Raw genomic sequence first — 19334 nt, 5'->3', positions numbered from 1 at the left:
CCATTAATTGAAGTGTGGATAAAGAAAGAGAGTCATTCTCAGCAATCAAATGTTAAAACTACTAACCAGTCAGCAAGCGTGGACTTCCTCCTAGCGCGGCTCCCCCACAATAGAGCCGAATGTTTTGTGTCCCAATAAATATACCGCCGTCCATCGAGCCGGCGTCTGACGTCACCGGCTCGATGCGGACGTAAACAGCGGCAGTGCGCCTGCGCGAGAGAGCCATTAGGGGAATCTGGAGACTACATTTCCCACAAGGCCTCGGTGCAAACACCGGTGTTCAGGGAAACGTACAGGAGGGGGCAGCCAGAGCGCAGCTAAAGCAACGCTCTGGCTAGCACCCTCATATTGCTCCAAGAGTGTGTGTTTCCCTATCTCGCACGCAGGGATCACCGCTAACCAATGGGCAGCCCGCTCAATCAGATATAATCCGATCCAGCAAAGGTGCCCTCGGGCGTCCATATGCTCCTCTCCAATGCCAAAGTGCCAAAAGCTGCCGACCAGGAGTCATGCATCATAATTACATGCGATATTCGAACAAATCATAAATCGCATGCCAGACCACACGTGGGGAATGGAAAAGATTTATAAATAAAAACCAATGGGGGATAAAAAATAAAATAGATAAGGGGGGCAGAAAAGTATATGTATATATACCCCAATATATCAATCGGTACAATCGCGATAAAGGACCAAATCAATCGCGAAATCCATATATATATTTAATTGAAGGCCCCATTTCGTGTCCCAAAAACAGAATTCACAATCTACTTTGAATATCAATAATATGAAGTATCACAGATAAGTATTAATATATTTGACATATCAAAATGATATACAACCATATAAACAATAATTAATTAAAAACAGGACGAGACAAAACAAGACTAAACAAGGGAAAAACACAGCAAATATCATCCCCCCAACCCACCCCCCAAAAAATCAAAAACCCCAGATCAAAGGTCCTCAAAGAAATGATCGATAACTCAAATTTTCATTAAACCCAGGAAATATTATTGCTTTTAAATTATATATCCATCTTGCTTCTATTTGTAAGAGTTTTTTGTCAACACTCCCCCCTCTTGAAGAGAGTGGGACACGATCTAAAGCCTGGAATCTAATATAGTCTGGGTTAAAGTCATGATGTAGGCCTATATGCCTACCAATTGCTGTGGTCATTTTTTTATTAAGGATTGGTTTTATATGGTCTCTCATCCTTATTGCGAAGGCTCTTTTTGTTTTGCCTATGTAAAATCCTCCACACCGGCACTGCGCCAAATACACTATGCCAGGTGTGGAGCAGTTCACACAGGATTTCAATTGGTGCCAATTTCCATTTGGTAATTTAAATCTACTACAGCTAGCCATATATCTGCACATATCACAATGTCCACATGGGTAGGAACCATATTTCCCTATTTTGGATTCATTATCACAGTCAATATAATGACTATGTACCAAACGGTCCTTCAAGGAGGGAGCGCGTTTGTAAGTAATCTCAGGACATTCATTAACATATTTCTACACCACAGGGTCGGCTAATAGTAGGGGCCAAAATGTCTGTATTATATCTCTAAATTTTTTATTTTGATTAGAATGTCGAGTAATTAATCTTACAGTTTTGGTTATTTTCACAGGTTTTTTAGTAAAAATAAGGGTATTCCTATCTTTTTGCTGGACTAGATTATATGCTTTTTTCAGGCATTTGTGGGTATATCCACGTACTATTAGTCTATCATGTAGCTCTCTAGCTGCTAATTTATAATCTGATTCCTGACTGCAATTTCGTTTGAGCCTGAGATATTGACTATACGGTATAGATCTTATCAGGGATGGTGGATGTGAGCTTTTGGCATGTAGAATGGTATTTCCAGCCGTCGGCTTCCTAAAGATAGAGGAGGTCAGTAGGCCTTCAGAGTCAACATGAATCTTTAGGTCTAAAAATTCAACCTCCCTTCTATCATATTTAAGAGTAAAGTAGAGATTATAGTCATTAATCAAAATTTGTTGGAAAAATTGATTTAATTCAATTTCAGTCCCAGACCAAAAAATAAGGATATCATCCAAATACCTATACCAGGCAAGGACCTTTTCAATCATGGGTATCATATCTTCTCGCGAGAATAGTTCTTTTTCCCATCCCCCCAGGTACAGGTTGGCATACGATGGGGCACATTTGGTCCCCATCGCAACCCCCTGTACCTGGAGGTAATGGGTCTGATCAAACTGGAAAATATTGTGTCTAAGCACAAAGTTCAACAGTTCAACTACAAAGTCCGTATATTTAGCACCTCGAGGGCCTCTTTCGCTGAGGAATGTCCGCACAACTCCCACCCCCCTATCATGGGGGATGGCGTTGTAGAGACATTCCACATCGACCGTGACAAGCCAGCAATCTGGGGGTAAAGACATTCCCTCAATTGTTTTAAGTAAGTCTATCGTATCCTTAATATAGGAGAATAATGATGTAACGTGTGGACGTAGATAGTTATCGATTAGTGAACTACTGTTTTCCGTTAAACATTGGCAACTAGATATTATTGGTCTTCCCGGAGGTTCTAATAAGGATTTATGAACCTTCGGGAGCGCATAAAAGGTAGGTATCTTAGGATCTTTAGTATTTAGAAATTCCCAGGTATTTTTGTCAATAGTTCCTGATCTGTATGCTTTAAATATGATATTGCGGAATTGCATCTCATAATTGGTAATTATCGTGATTGAAATAGGGCGATACCAATCTTTGTTTTTTAAAATTTTAAGACACATATGAACATATTGCTCTTTGTCCATGACAACCAGATTACCTCCTTTATCCGCTGGTTTAATTATCAAGTTGGAATTAGATTGTAAAGAGTGTAATGCCTGCAATTGATGTTCATTAAGATTGGAATTTTCAACAGACCCAAATGAACTATTTTCTATTTTTCGGCAAACTTGTTGGGTAAATGCCCAAATGTTTGGATTAATATTTAGTTGAGGAAAATTGTTCGATTTGGGTTTAAAAGATTGTGGAGGGGGGAACGACAGACCCTCAATCGTCAGACCAACGGGCTCAAGCATTCCCGGGTCGTCCGAGAAGGTCTGTCCTTCCTCCCAAAGGTCCATCAAATCTTGAATCGCTTGGTACTCAATTATGCTATCCTCCAATTTATCCTCATGTACATTCCGAGTGGATACAGTCTCACTTTTGTCAAACATAGTTTTATAAAGTAATTTGCGAGAAAATAAATGTACGTCCTTTATTAATTCAAATATATCAATATTTTTGTTAGGGCAGAATGTAAGGCCAAATTTCAGAACTTCTTTTTCATATTCAGTTAGTACATAGGAGGACAAATTAATAATGGACAGTTCCGAACAAGTAGTTGTTTCTAATTTATTCGGAGTATCCTTTATTTCATTACATTTGGGGGTGATTCCTTCCCTAAAAAAATCGGTGCTACACGAGGGGGGAGTGTTGACAAAAAACTCTTACAAATAGAAGCAAGATGGATATATAATTTAAAAGCAATAATATTTCCTGGGTTTAATGAAAATTTGAGTTATCGATCATTTCTTTGAGGACCTTTGATCTGGGGTTTTTGATTTTTTGGGGGGTGGGTTGGGGGGATGATATTTGCTGTGTTTTTCCCTTGTTTAGTCTTGTTTTGTCTCGTCCTGTTTTTAATTAATTATTGTTTATATGGTTGTATATCATTTTGATATGTCAAATATATTAATACTTATCTGTGATACTTCATATTATTGATATTCAAAGTAGATTGTGAATTCTGTTTTTGGGACACGAAATGGGGCCTTCAATTAAATATATATATGGATTTCGCGATTGATTTGGTCCTTTATCGCGATTGTACCGATTGATATATTGGGGTATATATACATATACTTTTCTGCCCCCCTTATCTATTTTATTTTTTATCCCCCATTGGTTTTTATTTATAAATCTTTTCCATTCCCCACGTGTGGTCTGGCATGCGATTTATGATTTGTTCGAATATCGCATGTAATTATGATGCATGACTCCTGGTCGGCAGCTTTTGGCACTTTGGCATTGGAGAGGAGCATATGGACGCCCGAGGGCACCTTTGCTGGATCGGATTATATCTGATTGAGCGGGCTGCCCATTGGTTAGCGGTGATCCCTGCGTGCGAGATAGGGAAACACACACTCTTGGAGCAATATGAGGGTGCTAGCCAGAGCGTTGCTTTAGCTGCGCTCTGGCTGCCCCCTCCTGTACGTTTCCCTGAACACCGGTGTTTGCACCGAGGCCTTGTGGGAAATGTAGTCTCCAGATTCCCCTAATGGCTCTCTCGTGCAGGCGCACTGCCGCTGTTTACGTCCGCATCGAGCCGGTGACGTCAGACGCCGGCTCGATGGACGGCGGTATATTTATTGGGACACAAAACATTCGGCTCTATTGTGGGGGAGCCGCGCTAGGAGGAAGTCCACGCTTGCTGACTGGTTAGTAGTTTTAACATTTGATTGCTGAGAATGACTCTCTTTCTTTATCCACACTTCAATTAATGGTAAATGTATTTTTCTTTCTTAGATATCGTGTAAACAGGTTGCAGAGCCCATGTGAGTGTGCTATCACTCTGGGCTTGTCTTAACCTGAAGGAGAATTCCTTATGCACTTTGGTGGATATAATATAATATCTGGGAAATAAAATATATTAAGGAAATTCTACTTTATCGTCAGTAAATGTAAGTGGATGTATTTAAATAAATAGTAATTGGGCCCCACTAGTATAAAATATTCATTAAATTAAAAATGCAAAAATCTTGAAATGATTGTTATATTAAAATATAATTCTCTTTTTTTTAAAAAGGCTACAGATTACTCCTATATATTGACTATAGTATAAAATATAATAACAACATAGCTCTTATTTATAAATAGTATGCTGATATGATACAATTTTTCTGTCCCAATTAGCCGCCGTCTATGCCCTCTCCAGCTATATTGCCTGGCTGCTGTACTTGTTGCCCTGCATTCCTCTATCCATCTGGTAGTCATATAACTTTTCCTGGGGTACGAATGGGTCGGTAAAATGGGGGTGAGCATATTTCCATCATTTCTTTGAACCTCACTCATGTCCTTTAAACACTATATATGTCGATTACTTGTATGAATTATGTACAAAGAAATGTATTTTGTGAAATTAATTTATGTTTTCTCTTTTTTTGAATTTATTATATGTAAAATTTATGGTGGCAGCCGTTCTCAGAGAAAAGCCAGACTCTGCAAATCAAATAAAAGAACAAAACAGTGTAATATTAAGATGTACAATAGACATTTTTTTTTTTTTTTCTGAATTTGTTTGTTAATCAGGAAATGAAAACCTATTTAGCAAACTTTCTTTCATTTTTAGAAATTTCCAAATTTCAAAAAAAAATTGGGAAATTAAAAAAAAATTGGGAAATTAAAAAAAAAATGGGAAATTCAAAAATGAGAAATTCGAAAAAAAAAAAACAGAAATTCGAAACCCCCAAAATGAACTATTCTAGGTATTGGAATGTCCTTTCAAATTTTCTGTTAGTGACTTTAACAAATACAAATTTATTTGACGCTACCAATTACACAAAATTATGAATACCACATTTAAACGAATGTAATGAATTAATAATAATAAATTCAAATAATAATAATAATAAACACATTTTATTATTATTCATTTGTTCTGTTCCATTTGTTATGATGGGGCATTCGCAACTTCAGATAAATTCGTATTTGTTATATTCACTAACAGCCAAATTTGAAAGGAGATTCCAATATCTATAATTTAATAGTTAATAGTTAAGTTATTAGTTAGTTATTATATTGAAATTTTCATTTTTTTTTCAAATTTCCAAATTACTGAATTATTCTTTTTTTTTTTCTTTTTTGGATTTTACAATTTTCAGAATTTTCTTTTTTTTTCGAATGTCCAAATTAACTTTTTTTTTTTTTTCAAATTTACGAATTTTAATTTTTTCGAATTCGTAAATTTCCATTTATTTTTTTCTGCACACCGGATGTAGAGATCATTAGCGGGATCTTCTTGCTTCCAAAAGTACCTGTTTTGGATGAAGTAATATTTTTTGGAGTCATTGGCGTCATTCGATGGAGTGGCGTAGCAGTTCTTCATCACCAGAACAAGATTTGATGTGCCCCCCGGAAAGAAGACTCCGCCATACAAGAATTCCTTCGTGGACAGGGTGACTTCTGATCCCGTGTACGGAGTTGTGTAGTTGCTATTTTTATACAAAGCCATGTAGACCTTGAACTGTCCCTTCCCCGCAACTGTGATAGATATAAAGCTGCATTTCAAAGAGAAAAAAATAAATTAAATATAATACTAGTAATTTAAATGACAGTTAAAGGATAAATTAGTAAAGATTGGAACGCATAGAAACATTGTCTGCACAACTGTAGGGTAGATGACCCGAGGCCTACATACAGATCATACCATACGAGACAGGATTGGCCCTTCCACAGTGAGATTCGGGGGGAAAAAGACATCCATAATTTTCATTAAGACTCCAGAGGATTATTTCAGGATTATCCAGAAGGATGTATATATGTTCTGTGACCCTCAACTTCATCTAGTGGCCACATAGCGCTGTATTGTACTACTGTCCATCATAAAAGAACTTTGGTTCAGAAGATAAAATAGCCTAAGGCCGCGTACACACGGGCGGACTGTTCGCCCAACTTTGTCCGCTGAACAGTGTTTGGGCGGACAGTCCGCTCGTGTGTGGGCTTTCAGCGGACAGTTTCAGCGGACAGTTGGACGGACAAGGTTTTTCGGAATTTCCGAAAAACTGTCCGCTGAAACCTTGTTTCAGCGAACAGTCCGCCCGTGTGTAGGCTTGTTCGTCAAACAAAGTTGCGCGCATGCTCAGAAAGGATTTTCACGCCGAAAGCTATAATGCAGTGTATAGGACGTCGTATTTTTCGTCCCGTCGTACGTGCCGTTCACGTCATCGCGCACGGTTTCAGCAAACTGTTCGTCCGTCGTGTGTGGCCATGTCCGTCCATGCTAAGTTTGAGCGGACTGTTTGCCGAAACTGTTGGACGGACAAAGTTGGGCGAACAGTCCGCGCGTGTGTACGCGGCCTAAGGATCAGTTGTCTTTGCCCAATTTGCACACAATGAATACACATGAAGACTTTATGGAGGAATGGCTATAAAATATACAATATTTGGAAATAGACCCCCCTATATGTATTTTTCTGCTGCGGCGCATTCATTCTTGTGTCTCCTCTTGCCCTGGATAACCATCTATGAAAATCTTGGTTGGGTCGGTCAGATTTGATGGAGTGGCCTCCTAATGTGAATCCAGCCAGAAGCCAAATTACTAAGCAGGCCACCGTTAGGCCGCGTACACACGGGCGGACTGTCTGACGGACTTGGTCCGCTGAAACGTGTTTCAGAGGACAATCCGCTCATGTGTGGGCTTCAGCTGACTTTTTCAGCGGACAGTCTGGCGGACTAAGTCTTTCGGAATTTCCGTAATATTGTCCGTCCAAACTTGGTTTCAGTAGACAGTACGCTCGTGAGTAGGCTAGTTCAACTGACTAAGTATGGCGCATGCTCAGAAAGGATTTACACGGCTGAAGGTTGCATTGCAGTGTATTGGACGTCGAATTTCTAGTCCCGTCGTACGTGCCGTACACGTCATCACGCAAGCTTTCAGCGGACTGTCTGTTCGTCGTGTGTGGTCAAGTCCGTTCATTCAAAAGTAGGACGGACTGTCTGTCGGATTGTCTGACGGACTTAGTTGGACGGATAGTCCGCCCGTGTGTACGCGGCCTTAGGCATTTTCCATTATCCTTAGACTCACAAATTTTTTTTTTTTTTTTTTACCTGAAGATAGGATCGGGAACCGTATTCAGACTGGCTATCATATCCAACTTGTAGGAACACTGCAGGGTTGCAGTCAGGGTTTTGCCACCTGGGGTGGTTCCAAAGGTGTCCACATTAATAGTGATAACAGTCTTATAGGTGATATGGGTGTTGTTTGTTTCCTTAATAGAAACAAATGAGAAAAAATAATTACAAAATGTTATTAGATGCATCTAGTCCCTCCTCTCCCATCACACACACACACACACACACACACTAACTGGCACACAAAGGCCACACAAATGCAATGGAACTTCAACTATGGGATAGAGCCACGGGAATTCCTTTTTTTAACAAGTTGCCGACCAGCCGCCGCAGTTATACTGCGATAAGTTGGCACGGCTGCGCGAAAAGACATACTGGTACGTCGGTTCGTGCGCTGGATTTTGCCGGCGCTCGCCCGTGGGTCCGGCAGGCTCGATGTCCGCCGGCCACCTGCAATCGCGGGAAAGAGACCCAGAAGTGGAAAGGTCTAAGCCCTTGTACACACGGTCGGAGATTCCGTCCGAATGTTTCCTATCGGACCGTTTTGTTGGATATTCCAACTGTGTGTGGTCTGCATCAGACTGACCAAATCTTCCAACTTGCCGGTAAAATTTTCCGACAAAATTCTCCGATCGGACATACTCCGATCATGTGTAGCCTACTCCGACAGACAAGGTGCCACGCATGCTCAGATCAAATTCCTAGACCTCTTCCCGGAATTACTCCGACGATTTGGTTGTCGGAATCTCCGACCGTGTGTACAAGGGCTAAGAGTACGAGTATGGCGTAATGGCCATTGGTTTTCTTTCAATAATTTTTATATGCAATAACCAGATATGATTAAAGAAAAAGGACATTGCATCAGAATTAACGTCATTGAAGTATGAACAGATAAATCAAACAAGAAGTTGACAAGTGCATAGATCATGGTAATAATAGCAAAGATATCTGTCTTGGGTCCAACTTCCTGGATAAAGAGATCATAGCAGCAAGAAGAAAGTGGAATACCGGTTCTATTGTTAAGAAATTGTTTACTTTCAGAAATAAAAAGGACAAATACCCAAGCAATGAGAACTTGGAGAGGTAGGGAGAAGAGGGCAAGACCTTAAGAAAGTATAAAGCAAAGAAAAATAATATATGGTTTAGAGAATGAACAGGCACCAAGGTTGCTCATGGTGGCCATTGGTTTTAGCAGTTAGTCGGTCGTTGGTGAGTTTCAGTAGGGCCGCTTTCAGTGGAATATTGTGGGTGGAAGCCAAACTGTAGGGAACCTGTAGAGAAGATTGTTGTCAGTGAGGTAGCAACTCATAGGGTTGTAGACAAGGCATTCAGGAACCTTGGAGGCAAATAGGAGCAGGGAGATGGGTCTTAAAGTGATTGTAAAGTTTTTTTGTTTTGTTTTGTTTTGTTTTTAAATAACAGACATGGTATACTTACCTCCTCTGTGCAGTTGGTTTTGCACAGAGCAGCCTGGATCCTCCTCTTCCCGGGTCCCTCTTTGCTGCTCCTGGCCCCTCCCTCATGTCCCCTCAGCCAGCAGCTTTCTATGGGGGCACCCAAGCCAAAGTCAGAGATCCATGTATCCATGGAGACATGGAGCCCGCCCTGGCCCCACCCTCTTTTTTTTCCCTGATTGGCTGACTGACTTTGACAGCCATGGGAGCCAATGGAGCTGCTATTGTCTCTCAGCCAATCAAGAGAAGTGTCCCTGATTGGCTGAGGCATTCGTGGACATCACTAGATAGAGATGGGGCCCAGGTAAATATTAGGGGTTGCTGGGGGGGGGGGGGGAGGCTGCTTTTTATCTTAATGCATAGAATGCACCTTCTGTCTTTACAACCCCTTTAGGATATTCAAACAAGTGGGGTTCAGTGAGGGTTTTTTAAGTATGGGGGTAACCAGTTCATGATTGATTGGAGAGGGAAAGGTGCTGGAGGGGATGGAGAGGTTGAAGATGTGGGTTAGAGCGGTGGTCATCAACCCTGTCCTAAGGGCCCACTAACAGGCCAGGTTTTATGTATTACCTTGGGGGGAGATGCAGACTAGAATACGGCAATCACTGAGCGGCAAATGATATCACTTGTGATGTATTTCAGTTATCTTGAAAACCTGGCCTGTTAGCGGGCCCTGAGGACAGGAGTTGATGACCACTGGGTTAGAGATTTTAGGATTGAGCAGGAAGTGTGGTCGTAGTAATTGTGAGGGGACAGAGTCCAGGGGAGAGGTGGTGAGGTGGGCCTCGGAAAGGAGTTTGTCAACTTCCTGAATGGCAACAGGGCTGAAAGAGGAAAGTATTGAGTGTGGTGTTGGACCTGGTGTGTTGGATGGAGGAGAAACATGGACACTGGATATCTCATCACGAATTGTGTCCATGTTGTTTTTAAAATGACTGGAAAATTATTAGAGAACACTTACCTGGACTCCACAACTTCCGACTTTTAGAGGAGCCAGGATTGTGAAGGTATTTGTGACGGGGTCATCCTGGAAGTTATAGCAGGCGGTATCCTTCACATGACTCTTGTTGAAGTAAATGCTCAGGTCATTAAACTGACACTTATGGAAGGCGGCGGTCATCTCAAACGATCCGCAGGTCTTCTCAGGAACAACCTGTGACAAAGCTTTCAATGGAACAAGAATATATCTCATTAACTTTCAGGGGCCCCGTCACATATTCCTAAAATGGCAGCCAACATGAAGGATTTCCAGGATAGTGGAATTAAATAGAGAAGGGGCTTTTGGGTAATGTAGGAGGAGCTGGAAAGACTGAAAACGGCTTTTGCAATGAGTTAGGATTATTACGTTAAAGCTTACAGTAGATGAGATTTTAATGGTTGGATTTCCATTTACTTTAAGGCCCCTGTGTAGCGCCTGAAAAAACCGGCCCCTTTCACTCCAGTGTGAAAGCCGGACGGCTTTCACACTGGAGTGGTACGCTAGCAGGACGGTGAAAAAAGTCCTGCTAGCCGCATCTTTGGAGTGGTGAAGGAGCCATGTATTCACCGCTCCTAAACCACTCCTACCCATTGAAAGTTTTAACCCTTTTTTGGCCGCTAGCGGGGGGTTAAAACCACCCCGCTAGCACCTGCAGACCACCGCTAAAACGACGGTAAAGCGCCGCTAAATATGGCCAATCCCCACCCCCATCAACACCTCCATTTGGCTCTTTGGGCCACTTGTAAAAATTACCAGACTGGGGGCACTCACCTATATTCTAAGTTGATAAGATATTGGAAAGATTTTGTTCAAAATAATAATACAATTTTGAAAACTATTGTCGTATGTGATCCATATACAGGCATTTTTGGGCATCCAGAGCTGGAGTCTCCAAACAACGACCTTCAGGCCAAATCTATCCAGCTACAGGATTGGATCACAGGTTTACAGATTTGTATTTTTTACCAATATCGTAGCAATGGATGACCTTCTTGGACCAGCAAGAGGACAGAACTTCCTCCATCCATACCTGCTCCACCTCCTGCCTCCCACCCTGCTGCTACAATGACAATAGACATGCTGAGAGCAAGGTAAGGGTAGACTATGTATAAGGAATCTGATGTAAAAGGGGGCTCTGATGGGGACCCCAATGTAGGGGGATTCCTACGTTGGACTCTAATGTAAGGGGGTTCTTATGAGGATCCTGATATTAAAAGGGCTCCAATGGGCACTCTGAAGAAAGAGGGGTGGGGTACCTAATGGGGACTCAGATGTAAGAAGGGTCTTATGAGGATCTTGATGTAAGGAAAGCTCTATTGGGGATCCTGATGTAAGTTAAGCTCGGATGGAGATGTTGATGTAAGGAAAGCTCGGATGGAGATGTTGATGTAAGGAAAGCTCGGATGGAGATGCTGATGTAAGGAAAGCTCTGATGGAGATGTTGATGTAAGGAAAGCTCTGATGGAGATGCTGATGTAAGGAAAGCCCGGATGGAGATGTTGATGTAAGGAAAGCTTGGATGGAGATGTTGATGTAATGAAAGCTCTGATGGAGATGTTGATGTAGGGAAAGCTCGGATGGAGATGCTGATGTAAGGAAAGCTCTGATGGAGATGTTGATGTAGGGAAAGCTCGGATGGAGATGCTGATGTAAGGAAAGCTCGGATGGAGATGCTGATGCAAGGAAAGCTCGGATGGAGATGTTGATGTAAAGAAAGCTCTGATGGAGATTTTGATGTAGGGAAAGCTCGGATGGAGATGTTGATGTAAGGAAAGCTCGGATGGAGATGCTGATGTAAGGAAAGCTCGGATGGAGATGCTGATGTAAGGAAAGCTCGGATGGAGATGCTGATGCAAGGAAAGCTCGGATGGAGATGTTGATGTAAGGAAAGCTCTGATGGAGATGCTGATGCAAGAAAAGCTCGGATGGAGATGTTGATGTAAGGAAAGCTCGGATGGAGATGTTGATGTAAGGAAAGCTCAGATGGAGATGTTGATGTAGGGAACGCTCGGATGGAGATGTTGATGTAAGGAAAGCTCGGATGGAGATTTTGATGTAGGGAAAGCTCTGATGGAGATGTTGATGTAAGGAAAGCTCGGATGGAGATGTTGATGTAAAGAAAGCTCGGATGGAGATGTTGATGTAAGGAAAGCTCGGAGGGAGATGTTGATGTAAGGAAAGCTCGGATGGAGATTTTGATGTAGGGAAAGCTCTGATGGAGATGCTGATGTAAGGAAAGCTCGGATGGAGATGTTGATATAGGAAAAGCTCGGATGGAGATGTTGATATAGGGAAAGCTGGGATGGAGATGTTGATGTAGGGAAAGCTCAGATGGAGATGTTGATGTAGGGAAAGCTCTGATGGAGAGGCTGATGCAAGGAACGCTCGGATGGAGATGTTGATGTAAGGAAAGCTCGGATGGAGATGTTGATGTAAGAAAAGCTCGGATGGAGATGCTGATGTAAGGAAAGCTCGGATGGAGATGCTGATGTAAGGAAAGCTCTGATGGAGATGCTGATGCAAGGAAAGCTCGGATGGAGATGTTGATGTAAGGAAAGCTCTGATGGAGATGCTGATGCAAGAAAAGCTCGGATGGAGATGTTGATGTAAGGAAAGCTCAGATGGAGATGTTGATGTAGGGAAAGCTCGGATGGAGATGTTGATGTAAGGAAAGCTCGGATGGAGATGTTGATATAAAGAAAGCTCGGATGGAGATTTTGATGTAGGGAAAGCTCTGATGGAGATGTTGATGTAAGGAAAGCTCGGATGGAGATGTTGATGTAAAGAAAGCTCGGATGGAGATGTTGATGTAAGGAAAGCTCGGAGGGAGATGTTGATGTAAGGAAAGCTCGGATGGAGATTTTGATGTAGGGAAAGCTCTGATGGAGATGTTGATGTAAGGAAAGCTCGGATGGAGATTTTGATGTAGGGAAAGCTCTGATGGAGATGTTGATGTAAGGAAAGCTCGGATGGAGATGCTGATGTAAGGAAAGCTCGGATGGAGATTTTGATGTAGGGAAAGCTCTGATGGAGATGTTGATGTAGGGAAAGCTCGGATGGAGATGTTGATGTAGGGAAAGCTCGGATGGAGATGTTGATGTAAGGAAAGCTCGGATGGAGATTTTGATGTAGGGAAAGCTCTGATGGAGATGTTGATGTGAGGAAAGCTCGGATGGAGATGCTGATGTAAGGAAAGCTCGGATGGAGATGTTAATGTAAGGAAAGCTCGGATGGAGATGTTGATGTAAGGAAAGCTCGGATGGAGATGTTGATATAGGGAAAGCTCGGATGGAGATGTTGATGTAAGGAAAGCACGGATGAAGATGTTGATGTAAGGAAAGCTCTGATGGAGATGCTGATGTAAGTAAAGCTTGGATGGAGATTTTGATGTAGGGAAAGCTCGGATGGAGATGTTGATGTAAGTAAAGCTCGGATGGAGATGTTGATGTAGGGAAAGCTCGGATGGAGATGTTGATATAAGGAAAGCTCGGATGGAGATGTTGATGTAAGGAAAGCTCGGATGGAGATGTTAATGTAGGGAAAGCTCGGATGGAGATGTTGATATAAGGAAAGCTCGGATGGAGATGTTAATGTAAGGAAAGCTCGGATGGAGATGTTGATATAGGGAAAGCTCGGATGGAGATGTTGATGTAAGGAAAGCACGGATGAAGATGTTGATGTAAGGAAAGCTCTGATGGAGATGCTGATGTAAGTAAAGCTTGGATGGAGATTTTGATGTAGGGAAAGCTCGGATGGAGATGTTGATGTAAGTAAAGCTCGGATGGAGATGTTGATGTAGGGAAAGCTCGGATGGAGATGTTGATATAAGGAAAGCTCGGACGGAGATGTTGATGTAGGGAAAGCTCGGATGGAGATGTTGATGTAAGGAAAGCTCGGATGGAGATATTGATGTAAGGAAAGCTCGGATGGAGATGTTGATGTAAGGAAAGCTCGGATGGAGATATTGATGTAAGGAAAGCTCGGATGGAGATGTTGATGTAGGGAAAGCTCTGATGGAGATGTTGATGTAAGGAAAGCTCGGATGGAGATGTTGATGTAAGGAAAGCTCGGATGGAGATGCTGATGTAAGGAAAGCTCGGATGGAGATGTTGATGTAGGGAAAGCTCGGATGAAGATGTTGATGTAAGGAAAGCTCGGATGGAGATGTTGATGTAGGGAAAGCTCGGATGGAGATGTTGATGTAAGGAAAGCTCGGATGGAGATATTGATATAAGGAAAGCTCGGATGGAGATGTTGATGTAAGGAAAGCTCTGATGGAGATGTTGATGTAAGGAAAGCTCGGATGGAGATGTTGATGTAAGGAAAGCTCGGATGGAGATGCTGATGTAAGGAAAGCTCGGATGGAGATGTTGATGTAAGGAAAGCTTGGATGGAGTTGATCTAAAAATGGCTCTGATCAGGACCCATGTGTAAGGTGGCTACTCTATTAGGGAAACTGATGTAATGGGGGTGGGGGATTTGCTTTGTTTTACTGAAGTTATTGCTCTTTTTTACAAAAAAAGTAAAAAAACACAGATTTTTTTTTTTTCAGCCTGTGTATATTTAAACAGTATACAATGTGGTCCCCATACTGGAATCCAGATTCTCTAAAAAAAAAATGGTTATTTTGCGTTTGGTGGGCTCAGTATAAAATTTGATAATTGCACAGAATTAGATTTCCTGACATCCACCAACTTAGATTAGAATGTGTAACGTTTTAAAGAATAAATTCACCTTTATGAAAAAGAGAATACTGTAATTTTCAGGATTTATTTTTGTTCAGGAGCCTGTATGTTGCATCCATAATCACCCTTCATTAAACCACTTCCAGAACCACCAGGTCCAAAACACACAAGAGAACCAAACCAGCGCTGTCCCTCATAAGCAACACACAAATTGCAACAGTCTGTAGGGAAAGTTCTCTTTGCTCTAGGTGCTGCAACTCTCCCAAAAATCCACTGGGTGGCGGACTTAGTCTGAAATATACAAAGAAAAGAGAGAGCGCACGACTGCCCTAGTGTGATACTGTTTAATGTTAAAAATGCCAAGTCCACAAACATGGAACTGATTGTCGCATGTACAGCAAGGTAGATGTCTCCTTTCCTGGCCTGTATAAATGGGTTGGCTCCCAAAAGCGAGTGATACGAATGGGGGATGTTATTGCAAAATCCGGCTTCCTCGTTGTGTCAGGCTGCGTTTGCTGCACAACATGCGCACGGTCCAGCCGGAGCTGCGTGATGTCACTCGCGGCCATGAAGGAAGGACCAAGTGAGCGAAGGAACTCCTCCTAGCTAAACAGAGCATTTTGCCAAGACAACATGTTTCAGAGGCGTGGCCTCCTTCTTCAGGTCCCCAGTCCCACCAGGCCCAACTCCTCCTCATCTTGGTCCCCAGTCCTATCAGGTTGGACCGTTTACTTAACTTGCCTACCAGCCCCCACCAGGCATCTCATTTGTATCTTAGCTACCCCTGGAAGAAGTGGCTCAGGCTGGGTTTTATAAAAAAAAAAAAAAAAAAAAAAAATGTAAATAAGGTTGTAGCGCACTGCCACCTACTGGTAGAAAATAATGTACAGCTGCTAAAATCATTAAATATGTTCCCTATGTTATATCTGTGAACATGCATATAAATAAATAGTGCAAAAAAAGTCCACTTAAATTTAATATAAATAAAACATCTTCTTATGAATTGTGCAATGGAGAACGTCTATTCAATGAAGTGCATCACAGAAAAAAAACACCTCGGTAGTTTGACAATTTGCTCCTTTCATCAGGTGAAGTGCAAGATCCCCTTCATTATAGACCCCAAAAGGGTCAACTAAGCATGTAGGCAAATCTAGTTGATGGACCAAACACTGGTGTTCAGGTTCCTTTAAGAGCAATAGTGTTGCCTCTCCAAAATATCTCCGCACAGCTCACAAGCAGGTCATACAAACAGAAAAGAACAGCCTCCAATAAACCAGTAGCGGGGTTAATACGTTCAACAAACCGCACAGACCCCACTTCCTAAAATACACTCACATATTTATGTAAAAAAGCATCCAGCATCTCACTTAATCCAGTGAACACTCCCGCCACCAGGCTCAACCTCTACGCGTTACACCACCAATATAGGTGGCTTCATCTGGAGGAAAACCGGGGGTGGCGGTGGCAGGGTATATTTATATAAAGAAAAAGAAATGGTAATGTTCGTACATTGTTCCAGTTCACGCATGCGCATTTCATGCTGAAATTTGCGCATGCACACGTGCAATATAAATAAAAAACTAAAATCAGCCGATCTTGTGTATTCTACAAGAAAATGACCAAACAAAAAAGGGACGCTTGGTAGCTAAAATGAATAGAAGTTAACCCCTAGTGGAAGGTAATAACTGTAATCTAAAAAAAAAAAAAAAAAAACAAGCAGATGATAAGTATCAATATATATCCTACATACTGTACATGGTAAGATATAAAGAAACTAAAAAAGGTGAGCCAGAAAAACATGTTTTTTTTCTGTGATGCGCTTTATTGAAAAGACTTTCTTAATTGTACAATTGATAAGAAGATTTATTATTTATATTCAATTCAAGTGGACTTTTTTTTTGCACTATTTATTTATATATACTGTATGTTAACGGATATATTATGCACTGTCATTTTATGCATATGAAATGTCTTTATTTTTAGTTATCTATTGTCATGTTTTAGTTAATATCTTACTTTGTTATTCTATTAGACATGTGCACTGCCGAAAAATGTATTAGTTTTCATTTCATTTTTTTTTTTTTCTTTCATTTTTCAGGTAATTCGTTCTGACTTCATCATCCCATAATGTGGCTCCTACAGGAGCTTCTCAAAACATTCTGCATGATTTTTAACCACTTGCCGCCCGCCCTATAGGCAATTGACGGCGGCAAAGTGGTTTCATAATCCTGACCAGACGTCATATGACGTGATCAGGATTATGAGCCGCTGCGCGCCCCCGGGGGCGCGCATCCTGGCGATCATTGTTGCGGGGTGTCAGTCTGACACCCGGCAACTACGATCTCGGTAAAGAGTCTCCGACGGAGACTCTTTACCACGTGATCAGCCGTGTCCAATCACGGCTGATCACAGTGTAAATGGGAAGAGCCGGTGATCGGCTTTCCCTCACTCGCGTCTGTCAGACGCGAGTAGAGGAGAGCCGATCGGCTGTTCCTCTGACAGGGGGGGGGGTCTGTGCTGATCGATTATCAGCACAGCCCCCCCGAGGATGCCCACACTGGACCACCAGGGACGCCACCAGACCACCAGGGAAAAGGTAATCCTCCCTAGACCACCAGGGATGCCAGTCAGCACAATGGGTGCCAATCAGTGCCCATAATGGATGCCAATCAGTGCCCACAATGGGCATCACTGATTGGCATGCATTATTGTTTGGCACTGATTGGCATCCATTACTATAGTATAACACCAATTCCGCCTATGAGTGCCCACCTGTGCCGCCTATCAGTGCCCACCTGTGCCGCCTATCAGTGCCCACCTGTGCCACCTATCCATGCCCATCCATGCCCGTCTGTGCCGCCTATCCATGCCCATCTGTGCTGCCTATCCATGCCCATCTGTGCCACACATCTGTGCCGCCTATCCGTGCCACCCATCTGTGCCAGCTATCAGTGCCAATTTGTGCCACCTATCAGTGTCCGTCCGTGTCGCCCATCCGTGTCGCCCATCCGTGCCGCCTATCAGTGCCACTTCATTGGTGCCACATTGGTGCCCATCAGTGCCGCCTTATCAGTGCCCATCAGTGTAGCCCCATCAGTGCCCATCAGTGAAGGAGAAAACGTACTTATTTCCAAAGTTTTGAAACTGAAACAAAAAAAACATTTTTTTTTTCAAAATTTTCGGTATTTTTTTATTTGTAGCGCAAAAAATAAAAATCCCAGAGGCGATCAAATACCACCAAAAGAAATCTCTATTTGTGGGAAAAAAATGATAAAAATTTCATTTGGGTACAGTGTAGCATGACCGCGCAATTGTCATTCAAAGTGCGACAGCGCTGAAAGCTCAAAATTGGTCTGGGCAGGAAGGTGTTTAAGTGCCCGGTATTGAAGTGGTTAATCACGTACTGTCGTGTAATGCAACCCTTTTTTTTTTTTTAAGACTGGTGTCGAAATTCTGAATTTAGGAGGATTGAAAATATTGTAAAATTAGACATATTGTTTCAGACATTCTCTCAGTTCAACCCCCGCCGCCCCCAACCCCGCCCCCCTCCCAGTGATGTCACAAATTGCCAAAATAAAAAATAAAACCTCAACTGAAATTTTTGTGAATTGGGTCCATCCAATGCTAAAATAAAATGTTTTGGGTGGGGGTTAAACTTTAAATGGTGTGTAGATAATATTTACAATGGTAGATGACTTCAGCTATGAAATAGTGAGACAATCCGGAGTGACTCCTTTAGTCCTTGCATACATACCGGTGACGTTATACGGATTTTTGCAAAAACATCCAGATTGATCGTTCCTCAGCTGCCATTCCTCATCCGCTTTACACGTATATGTTGAAGGATCTAAAGAGAAAATCGGATACTTATGAGGACCAATCAAACTTCTGGGCGACTTTCATAAATCAGATAATATAATGAAGACGCGCTGAGAAATATGGAATGTTTACGGAGCTGTAAGAATCTATCTAGCTTTTAGAATTGCATATCGACATGTATTGCCTCTCGAAACAGGTAACCGACTCAACTCTCTCCAACTATGACCCTTCTAAGTATTAACTTAGACGCCTTCCCACCACCATACAAAACAATAGTGACTAATACCCTCATAGCCGCAAGACTTACAATAACCAAATTGTGGAAATCAATTGAAGGCCCAAATCTTGCTGAAGTTATTACAAGACTATATATACAGGGCCTTGAAAAAGTATTCATACTCCTTAAAATTTTCCACATGTTGTCATGTTACAACCAAAAACGTAAATGTATTTTATTGGGATTTTATGTGATGGACCAACACAAAGTGTCACATAATTGTGAGGTGGAAGGAAAATGATAAATG

At 42.0% G+C, this 19334-nt stretch overlaps 1 protein-coding gene across 2 annotated transcripts in view; it reads right to left on the bottom strand.

The window, feature by feature from the left end:
• LOC144000334 (uromodulin-like) overlaps positions 1 to 19334 on the bottom strand; it is a 205319-nt gene that overhangs the window by 21460 nt on the left and 164525 nt on the right. Inside the window, exons 3-6 of one of the 2 annotated variants that reach the window (XM_077494078.1) lie at positions 18746 to 18838; positions 10289 to 10491; positions 7850 to 8010; positions 6058 to 6300 (exon numbers count right to left, since the gene is read on the bottom strand). The exons of the other annotated variant lie outside the window; for it this stretch is intronic. Coding sequence (XP_077350204.1) covers positions 6058 to 6300; positions 7850 to 8010; positions 10289 to 10491; positions 18746 to 18838 — 700 coding nt within the window. The remainder of the gene's footprint in view (positions 1 to 6057; positions 6301 to 7849; positions 8011 to 10288; positions 10492 to 18745; positions 18839 to 19334) is intronic. 2 annotated transcript variants of the gene reach the window in all.

Source organism: Lithobates pipiens, unplaced genomic scaffold (assembly GCF_037356315.1).
Source record: "Lithobates pipiens isolate NorthernLeopardFrog02 unplaced genomic scaffold, aLitPip1_a1.2 Scaffold_22, whole genome shotgun sequence".
In the NCBI taxonomy this organism is placed as follows: Eukaryota; Metazoa; Chordata; class Amphibia; order Anura; family Ranidae; genus Lithobates; species Lithobates pipiens.
Note: the sequence above shows the minus strand (reverse complement) of the source record. Positions and strands in the feature narration are given on the sequence as shown.